This window comes from Microtus ochrogaster, chromosome 4 (assembly GCF_000317375.1).
Source record: "Microtus ochrogaster isolate Prairie Vole_2 chromosome 4, MicOch1.0, whole genome shotgun sequence".
NCBI lineage: Eukaryota > Metazoa > Chordata > Mammalia > Rodentia > Cricetidae > Microtus > Microtus ochrogaster.
The window spans coordinates 51,299,799-51,310,557 of record NC_022011.1 but is presented as its reverse complement, the minus strand read 5'-3'; the positions used below and the strand labels follow the sequence as shown (position 1 = coordinate 51,310,557).

The window sequence follows — 10,759 nt, the reverse complement described above, 5'->3', positions numbered from 1 at the left end:
AAAAAAAAAAAAAAAAACAAAACCTGAAGACTACTTTAGAGGCAACACAATGCTCCACTACCTACCACTGCAGGTCCCTGACTTCCCAGAGTCTCCACAAAAAAGTTGTGGCCACCTTTAATATGAATTCTGGCACCAATCGTGTCAGGTATAGTGTTTCCATAGGCCCCAGGATCTAACAGGCATTATCTCTCACCTTTAACTGAGCGCAGTTTAGAGGCAAAGAGGTTTCGAGAATTAGTCCCAAGACTGAACTACCTAAAACCAAAAAGCTAACTATAGTATAAAGCTCACAGCATGTAAGTAAACTTTACAAAGGCCACTTGCTGGTGAGGAGATCCTAGTCCTGGACCTTCCCACTCAATCAACTGTTACCCCAGGAGAAAACAGAAGCCCAGGGACTTCTCCCAGACTGAGACTATTTTAAGTGACTACAGCTAAGAGCCAGGCCCAGGCCAGGGGCTCCTGGTAGCTGGCTCTCAGGCAAGAAGCGGGCTCTCTTAATAAAGCGATCCAATTACTTCTCAGCTTCTGGGGAAACCTTACGTAAAACAAAAACCTCATCCCAACATCAAACAAGCCCTAATACTAGGAAACCATGAGCCCTTGCTTTCTCTCTCCTGGTCTCCGTTCACTCGTTGCCTTCACTACCTCAAGATATTGCAGAAATTAAATAAAGCTCGCCCATCAGCCGAGCCGGACTCTCTCCTAGGTTTGCGGCTCGCTCCGAAAAGGAGCGGCAGGAGCTGTCCCGACCCGACCCAGAGGTGCGACGGCTGGGAACCGCAGGCTGTACAAAGGATCCCGGGGTCAGGATCCAGGGGTCAGGTCCCAGGCAGAAGCGAAGATCTGGGGAGTAGGTGGAGATGGGACTCAAGGGCGGAATCCATGACAGGAGTCTAAGTTTCTGGTTTCCAGAAAGGAGGCAGAGATGCAACGGGGTCGTAAGGGGCTCGGCCTTACGTGCTTGAGGCAACTCTCCTTGAGCTTCTCCACCGACGTGTCCTCGGTCGCCTCCTCCAGCCACTCGCTGCCGTCGGCTGCGCAGATGTGCAGTCGAAGCACCTTGCCAGCGAAGATCTTCTCCTCCTGCACGAACATCGCGCCGCCGCCGGAGCCTGCGCCGGCCGCCCGAATCCGTGAAGGTCACCGGGGCTGGCGGGAGGACCAGGGGCGGGGCCGGGCCGCCGCGCGCTCCTTCGCTGGCCGCCGCCGCCCCGCCCCGGCTCCTGTCGGCTGGGCCGCCCGTCACTGAAGGAGCCTGAGCTGTCCCCTCGCAGCCGCTGCCGCCGTCGCAGTAGCCGCCAGGGGCGCGCTGTCGCAGCCGCGCCGGAAGTGCGTAATGTGCGCTCGTGAGTATGCCGGGAGATGTGGTTTTTCTGGATGGCACTTCCCTGCTGCTGCCGCCGCCGCCGCCGGCCCCCGCACAGAAAATACGTAAGTACACCGAGGCATGCCGGGAGGTGTAGTTCCCAGTCGGGCTCCCGGCTCCCTTACCAGAAGTGTGTGAAAAGGGTCAGGTGCCTATGAAAAATAACTATCATTGAGCTAGGAATGGTGGTATGAAAGGAGTAGAGGGATCAGGAGGTTAAGTTCATAGTTATCTCTGGGTACATGAGATCCTGTCACAAGCAATGTTTCTTCTGACATTAGACAGGCCCAGAAGGGTCCGCGGCAACTATTTCTAGCTAAGCACAACATGGTGTTGTAGGGTGCAGGGTGTTGCACCACCCTGGGGTCTCCAGTCCGCAAGGCCCTGCAGGTGAAGGCTCCTGCCACAGATCACAGTCTTGGAGGATGTTCCCAGAACTGAGCCATGCAGGTTGTGAGGAGTGGGTTTGAGCAGCTGATCTTCAAATCCCCCAGTCCTCTCCCCATCAAACCCTTGCTCTTTGTCCAAAGCCTAGGCAATTCAGCCCATTCTTCAAGCTTAGGACACTTTTCTCCTGGAAGCCTGACATGGCTGCCTGGACTCCCCATTTGTATACTGAGAGTATTGGCAAAGTATTTCCACAGAGCCAAAAGTCAGTATGAGCACGCTGCCACTTAAGAAGCTGAAGGGATTTCCCAGAGGGACACGGAACAAGTCCTTTCTACGTGCTAGATCTGGCTCTCCAGGATCCCCAGGAGAGGGGTGGTAAGCAGGAGAAATTGTGGGGACAGTGGTCTTTATAATGTATGCTTGTTGTCCCTCCCCAGTGGGTGACAAGTCCCCACCTCCAACAGATCCAGACTTCCTCGTAGACACAGTGACACCACTCAAAGCCCTCTGTCCAGCCTCCCAGGTCAGCCTTGCTACAGAAGCTTGAAGGTCACAGCCCTCTCTAAGGGTAAGCTATGCAGATGCTGATGTAGTATTCAAGGGACACACCCATTTGGTTCTCCCCCTACTCACCGTTATGAAATGGCACAAGTTGGGACCTTTGTGGCATCCCATGGCAGGTGGGTCCAAACCACGGTGGGTGACAGAATATGCCATACACACAAAGTTTGGGTGTGGAGTTTATTGAGAGGAGAGGAGGGTTGGGGAGAGAGGGAAGGAAGAGACAGAGAGAGAGGGAGGGGGAGAGAGGAAGAGAGAGAATGGCAGAAAGGAAGAAAGTGGGGGAGTGGGCGGAGCTCGTCCCTCAAGGACTGAGCTGGCCAGGGTACTGCCTGGGCACATTCTGCCCAATGACTGCGCAGGCTAGCATAATACCTGAATCCTAACACTCGCATGGGACTTGCATGGAGACTCAGATTCTCCCTGATCTCAGTCTCTGCTTCAGAAAACATGATGCCCCCTCCCTGCCAGCCCATAGAAAGATATGTGTTTATTGAGTACCTGCTATTTATACCAGGGGTGTGACATGGGAAGGCAAGGGAGCTCCCTAACTGGTGGTAGATCGTGGTTTCCTAAGGTGAGCCAGACAAGGCTCTGAAGTCTCTTGATTAAAGCAATTGAAATCAGCTTTAACCACTTCGGAGAGGAAAGGAATCTACAAAGGGGTTCCTGGGCTCTCTCAGAACCTCTGTTAGCCAAGGGGACCAGGATAAGGCCCCAAAGCACACTATACAGGGCTAGATACACACTCTACTAGATGAACTCACCCAACCTTTACACTAGCCCAGACCCTAGCCCATAAAACTGGATGAGGAGGATCTAAGTAACCTGTAGCATGTAACACGACTTACACCTTTAGGAACCTCCTCCTACCCATATGGTTTTCAAGGAGAGAATAAGCCAAATGGGTACCCTCAGATCCTGCCAGCTCCCACCTCAACTGGTCTGAGCATGGCAGGCCCGAGGGCCCAGATGAGCCAGAGAGGGTTGTGATTCGGAAAGTGCTAACCCTGTGTGGAGACCTGGGTGAGACGGCTGCCACAACCAGATACTGGCTTCTGCCCCAGCACCAGGAGTTCACTGGAGGAAGTTGGCATCCCTCAATGGTGGCTGACAGGAACATGGCCCTCCTTCCCATGACTTCCCTATCCCCTGCCTTGGTAAGTACCCTCGGGAGACCTGCCCCAAGCCACTGAACCCTGTGTGGTGTCATTGTACATATTATGTTGGCACTAGCTATGCTGGACAAGCTAGAAAGGGTCTCCCTGAAAAAAGGCATCAAGTCTGACCCAGATGCTCCTGCCAGCCCCTGAACAGGACAGAGGCCCCAGAGTGCAAATTTGACACTGCAGTACCTGGGAAAAGCCACTAGACGGCGCAGGTAAGCTGCTGTCCAGTTCAGAGCAGGTATTTGTGAGTTGACTGGGTGTGTAGCCTGAGTGAGCATATGTGTGAGCATGTATATGGATGTATACATGTGGATATGTTTGTGCACATATGTGTATGAATTTATATGGGAGTGTGCATGTGTGTGTCTGTAGGATGACAGTCATCACATGTATGTAATGCACATATATGCATGAGCAGGTGTGTGTGTGACCCGGGACCCCAAAGCTTGGCATGGCCACTTTGAATCTAATGATGCAGAACCCACAACCTGAGCTGTCTTGGACAGTGCCACATACAGAGTACTGAGGCGTGCACTGCCAGAGGAGGGTGCTGGGAATAGCTAGGAAGGATGACTGCGTTTTCCAGGCAGCAAGTGAAGGAAATAGAAGGGCAGGCTTTTCGGATCCCATGCTCCCTTAGAGTGCACGGGAGGGGATCCAGTTTGAGAAGTGTATCTCTGGTCAACCCTCTATAACAGGAGACTCTTAGACCTAGAGAGGAGAACACTGGCGTCTGATCACTTGTCCTGCTCACTGTCTTCTGACCCAGTTCCTATTCTTTCCCCTAGGGCCTCCCTGAGCTGGCCTCGACGCTGGCCACCCTGGCAGACCACTGTAGTGTCCTGGGGTAACTGCAGCCTCATGAGGTTGTCTGTGACTCCAAACACCACACCTTCTCACCTATGCTGGCGGTCAGTCATCAACACCAAGTTCCCAGTGAGATTGGCCATCCCAGGCCCCTCCCATCTTCCTGTGTCTCCCTCAGTCCTGGGCATCCTAAACCTTGGCTCAAATCACTGGCCTCTTCCCTCTGACTCTTTTTGTTCCCTCCTCTTGTAAGAACACTCATTGTGGGGTTTAGTGCCACTTAAACCCCAGAGCGAGGTCATCTGAGATCCTAAACCACTGTACCTACAGAGACCCTCTCCTGAAAAGCCACATGCTAGCGTTCCAAGTGGACATGAGTCCAGGGACCCTCAACGTGCAGCACTAAGGGGAAGGCACATACATTTACTAGCACAGGATTGGGTTCCTGTCCCCTGTCCTGCCAATGCCACCCCCTCGTGTACACACTCTCTCACTGAGATTGGGTCTCAGTTGTGACCTCTCAGCCCCTCAGGAGGTCAGTCCCAAGGATCCAGTGGACAGGAATCTGGCAGAAAGAGGCTGCCTTCACCGCCCCGGAGCCACGGCATCGGGAGCTGTGAAAAGTGACTGATCCCCAAGGTTAATTAATTATTACATTAAAATGCACCCGTTAAGGGGCCGCAAACAGGAAGTATTAATCACCATCTCCTCAGACTGACAGGCACATTTCCCTAAATTCTGCCGCTGCTGACTTAACCAAATGATAATCTCCTGGCGGCTGCCATTTCCCATGAAGTCACAGCTCATGAATATTCTGACATCGTAATTTGCTTTTTAAAAGGACAGACTTATTATTTCATTTTTAAGTTTACTGTCATGAATAGTAATTTCCCAGCTCCCAAAATAATAAGATGAGAGCCACCATTCTGGTCATCTGGGAACTGGGCCCTCAACTGTGCAGCAGGGCCCTGTCCCTTCCTCAAGAGACCAAGGGGGACACTAGGTCATCTTGCTTCTCTGTCAGCTTAGAGGAATATCATTATAGAGTCAAAAGCAGCTACCCCTCCCCTCAGTGCAGGGGATGCTGCCCACTCTTAGGTTCCTGGGCCTTGGCAGCCACTCTGTGTCTTGCTGCTAAGATTGGAGTGACTGGAAGGCAAGTTTGACCCAGACCTGCACGGACACTGAATCTTAACTCTGGTGCAGGCTAGTCCTGTGTAACCTTAACTTCCACAGACTTTTCCGTCTGGAAGTATGAACCAGGACTGAACACCAAGGTGGATTTTCTGGGGGTTTTTTTGTTTTGTTTTGTTTGTTTTGTTTTTTGGTTTTTCGAGACAGGGTTTCTCTGTGGCTTTGGAGCCTGTCCTGGAACTAGCTCTGTAGACCAGGCTGATCTCGAACTCACAGAGAACCGCCTGCCTCTGCCTCCAAAGTGCTGGGATTAAAGGCGTGCACCACCATCGCCCGGCTTAAGGTGGATTTTCTGCATCTCCTCTGTATCTGAAATGGAAAGACAAAGACCAAGGGTCTGGCCCGATGTCAATCTTCTGTTTTGCACTGGTAGAACCGGTGGCGCTCCAGGGCTGGATGAAGGAGCAGAGTCTCCAGAGCCTCCCTGCAGCAGCTCTCCAAGGCTCTCTCTGCTGTTTAAGACAATTAGAGGCTGACTCAAGTGCCCAGTAAACCACAGTTTACTAAGTCCACAGTAAGTGAAAAATCAAATTTTATGATGTTCTTCCCTGATTGTTCTTGTGGGAAGGAACACTTTCCAAGATGCCTCCTTTCAAGGGTGACAACACACAGAAGGGCCACCCAGACTCCCCCCCAAACCCAGCACTATCGTCATGACCACTGCTTCAACCCAGACTGTCTAGAGAAAACCTCTTTTCCCAACCTTCAGAGGTTCCATGTGGTACCAGCTGTGTGAGGCTCTCTCACCCTCTGTACCCTCTGTTCTCCCTCACGTTGCCCTGTGATTCACCCAGGGCAATGCCTATAACAGAGCCCACAGGCTCAGAATTAGGTTCCACCACCTCCCCAGACCCCACCTCCTCTGGGATCTCTTATAGCCTGCCCACTTTGGGTCCTCCTTAGCCCTCCCCATCCCCAGTGTGCCCGTGAGCCAGTGGGGTGGCCACAGTTACTCTTGGCTGTCTAGAAGAGCTGGGGATTTAGCTCAGGGGTCTAAAGCTTTCCCAGCAAGCACAAGACCCTGAGTTTGGTCCTCTCAACTCTGGGAAAAGAAAGAATATAGACATCCTAGGGATGGCCATGACAGAGACCAATGCTGCACACGAGGGGGCCTGAGAGATCTGCTCCTTGTGGAACGTGTCAGGACCACGGCAGAGGTTGTGGAAATAACAAGGTTCTTGCCAGGTGGTGGTGTTGCATGCCTTTAATCACCCTGAGTTTGAGGCCAACCTGGTCTACAGAATGAGTTCCAGGACAGCCAGAGCTACACTGAGAAACCCTGTAGTACGGGTTCTAATTGGTCTTTTTTAATTTATTTATTTATTTATTTGGTATGCAATATTCTGTCTGTGTGTGTTTGCAGACCAGAAGAGGGCAGCAGAGCAGACCTCATTACATTACAGATGGTTGTGAGCCACCATGTGGTTGCCGGGAATTGAACTCATGACCTTTGGAAGAGCAGGCAATGCTCTTAACCACTGAGCCATCTCTCTAGCCCCCCTAATTGGTCTTAATAATAAAACCCGGAGTCAGATATTAGGGGGTGAAAGCTGAAAGACCAGAGAAGCAGAGCAGACAGCCACTACTTCTTACCTCTACCGAATCCCGGAACCAAAGCACCATATCCTGTCTCCATGAACCCTCAGATTGAATGCCATGAACTCCTGTCTCCTCCTGACTTATCTTCCTCTCTCCATCCGGCCATATCACTCCTGTCTCCTCCTCCCTAGAGCTGGGATTAAAGGTATGAGTTCTGTTTCTCTTTTAGAATGATTTAATCTTGTGTAGCCCAGGGTGTCCTTGAACTCATAGAAATCTGTCTGCCCCTGTCTCCCAAGTGTTGGAATTAAAGGTGTGTGCCACCACTGCCTGGCCTCTTTGGCTAACTTGGGCCAGGTATACACAAGCAAAGGAACAGGGGCCAGAGCTTCCCCACTTCTTGCCCCAGCCTCATCTGACCCTTCCTACCCTGGCCTGGCTCTGAAGGCCCAGGAAACCCCTGAGAACATGGAGAGAATCAAAAGTCCAAAGATGAGCATCAGCCTTCTCCACTATACTGTGGTACACTGGAAGATGAGACAGAGGCTTCTTGGGGCCCCACTGGGGACTTCCTGTCCTTCAGGGCCTCCCAGCACACTCCTTCCCTCTACTAGGCTAGGGTCCTCCTTGTGTACAGCTCCAGGAGGTTCATCTTCTGTCCCCTTCATCAAGGGAGCCCTGTGAGTAGCCATCTGGAGGATCAAAGTCCTGAAGAAGCCTTGAAAGTTTCATCAAACATCTGTCCTGCTTTTGCCACTGACAAGAACAGAGAGAACTAGACCCCCATTTCCTAGGCAGAGTCCCCCAACCCCTCCCAGATCCACCCTCACTTGCTCACACCTTCACGCCCTCTTTTTTAAAGACATTTATTTATTTATTTAATCTATGAGTATTTTTCCTATGTACATGTGTGTATGCATGCGTGTGTGTCTACTATGTGTGTGCCTGGTACCCATGGAGGCCAGATGAGGGTATTCTAGAACTGTAGTTAAGTATGTTTATAAATGCAGCTGCGTGACCCCCAACGGCAGCTGTGGCTGCACGACGGCGGACCTCGAGGAGCGGAGGAAGCAGAGGCTAGCCGAGCTGCAGCCAAGCATGGGGATCCTGGTGATGCAGCCCAACAGAAAGCAAAGGAAAGGAAAGCAGAAATGAGAAACGGTATCTTAGCCCACGTTCTGGATCAGTCAGCCCAGGCCAGGTTAAGTAACTTAGCACTTGTAAAGCCTGAAAAAAACGAAAGCAGTAAAGAACTACCTTATACAGATGGCTCGGTATGGACAGCTAAGCGGGAAAGTGTCAGAACAAGGTTTAATAGAAATACTTGAGAAAGTCAGCCAACAGACAGAGAAGAAAACAACAGTTAAATTCAACAGAAGAAAAGTAATGGACTCCGATGAAGATGATGATTACAAGAGGAAATGCTAAGACTTACGGAGCAGCGTCTAGGGCAGTTACAACCTTTTAAATGTTTACTTTGTTTATTGTCTATACATGCCTTTTGAAAAAAATAAACTTGTTACTCAAACTAAAGCAGTTTGAGTTTTTCAGTATCAAAACAAAACAACAAAAAAAGAGAATGTTTATAAATGCCAGGTTGTGGTAGTATACACATTTAATCCCAGCACCTAGGAGGCAGAGGCAGGCAGATCTCTGTGAGTTCAAGGCCAGCCTGGTCTATAAAGCAAGTTCTAGGACTGCCAGAATTGTTACACAGAGAAAACCTGTCTCGGGTGTGTGTGGGGGGGGGGGGTTGTGTTTATAAGGCGCCATGTAGGTGCTGGGAACTGAACCCATGTCCTCTGGAAGAGCAGCCAGCGCACTCAACCTCTGACTCATTCTCCAGCCTGGCAGTTTCCTTTCTGGTCATGCTCACGCAGGGATAGGAACTGATGGACTGATCCAGGGGATTTCTAGGGAGACAAGTGTCACTCCGAGTGACACCTGATGGAGAAGAATGGCCATGGCTCCCCCAACACCTTCCCACCCCTGTTAGGTGAGCCAGGGCACAGAGGCCACCGCCTGTGGTATGAGCGATGGCTTCCAGTTGAGCGCTAATGCGTAGGAAGAGTTCAGTAGCTGGTGTTTGGCGCCCGGATGCAGGAAGAACCCAGCGCCACTTCTGGGAACACAAGACATTTAAGTGACTTCCTCGATGAATATTTCATGATTTACATTAATGGCTTTCTGGTGTTTTTCATAACAAAACTCTCGACATTATGATGGGTTAAATGTGGTTATTCCGGCCACTGTCTCTCTCTGAAGTCCCTCCCAGAGCCAGCAACAGTGCCCCTCAGCCCTCTGCCAGGCTCTCCCCCAGACTCCCCTTCTGTGGGGAATGGTGCGATGTCCATCATAGCTGAGACATAAGATGGGGTGGCTGTAACAGCTCTGTGCCCCATAGATGGCCAAGGCCAGGGTTATGACTCGGGCCAGCTTACAAAAGAAGTCTGGAGTCTGGGACTGGAGGAATCCACACAGAATCTGGTCCACATGTCCCAGCCTATGAAGTGTGTGGCTTATCCACGTTACACCCCAGAACTGCCTGGTACCCATGCTCCCAGGAATCTAGTCTCTTTCATCCGGGTCTGCTGTTTTCACTTGCTGTCCGTCCTGTGCCAGGACAGCACATGTTGTATCCAGTATCCTCCTAGGTTCCACTTAGCTGTACCAACATTTCAAGCATACTTTCCTTTGGTGGCCTTGCCGGCTCAGAGTGCATCTGGGCAGGGGTTTTCTCTCCTTTTGGCTGGATTCTCCCTTCATGACTACAGGGTTGTCCTGCAGAGGCCGCCCTCATCCCACCCTGCTGGCACAGACTGTCATTTCTGTTGTCAGCCTTGCTCTCCTGGCAGGCCCTGTGCCAGGCTACTCTGTGGGAAGTGCCACCCTATTCCTGGCCCTAAGAAAGTAAATAACTGTGCCCCCACATGTGAGCGGTGAGCAACCAAGTGCCTGGGTGACCTGGAACTCTCTTCTGTGTGAGAGATTTGTCTCCGATCCCCTACTCACCCCTTTGCTCACTCCATGTAGCACAGACCCAAGGTGCTCGTGTATGCCAGTTACAACCCAGGCCTTCGGCTACTCTGGTTCCACCTGCTTCCATTCTCGGCCTTTCCAGTGGGCTCCTGTGCCCCCCCCAAGGATTTCCTAAATACATAACTTTGCTAGTTTTAATTGCAGCTATACGGCGTGCGCGTGCACACACACACACACATACCACACACACACACAAGGTATTTGTTCTTGTGACTAGCTGCACAACGTCTCCAGGGCTCATCAATGTTGTAAGAAGCATCAGAACTCCTTCCTTCAAAAGGCAGCAATCCCCAGGAATTTCCCAAAATTATAATAAGATATGTGTATTTGTCCTTTCTTCCTGGTTCCAGACACAAGTGTCACAGAGATAAGAATGACTGGGAGGCTTAAGGAGGTGCCTGCGGTTTGGGGACCCTCCTTCAGAGTGAGTGTTCTAGGAAGAACGGCTGTTTCTTAGAGAGTTGGGACTGCCACCCTCTTGAGTTCAATCCCCAGGACCCATATGGTGGAAGGAGATAAGCAACTCCCACAAGCTGTTCCCCCGAACTCCACATGCGCACTGTGGCATGGCATGAACGTACCCACACGTACATACCGGGGCATCTGTGAACAAAGTCCTGCAAACAGTGCGTGGGCACAGTAGACACACAGGGCCCTTTTCTGTGACCCTACTTAGAGCTACACAGGA

General features: G+C 51.3%; 1 protein-coding gene and 1 pseudogene across 1 annotated transcript in view; one reads left to right on the top strand and one right to left on the bottom strand.

Moving 5' to 3' along the window:
- Ubac1 (UBA domain containing 1) overlaps positions 1-1,313 on the bottom strand; it is a 23,488-nt gene extending 22,175 nt beyond the window's left edge. Inside the window, exon 1 of the mRNA XM_005346263.2 lies at positions 964-1,313. Within this exon, the coding sequence (XP_005346320.1) occupies positions 964-1,101 (138 nt within the window). The 5' untranslated portion in view covers positions 1,102-1,313. The remainder of the gene's footprint in view (positions 1-963) is intronic.
- Positions 1,314-1,358: 45 nt separating this feature from the next.
- On the top strand, positions 1,359-8,519 carry LOC101991984 (annotated as a pseudogene).
- Positions 8,520-10,759: the final 2,240 nt, after the last annotated feature.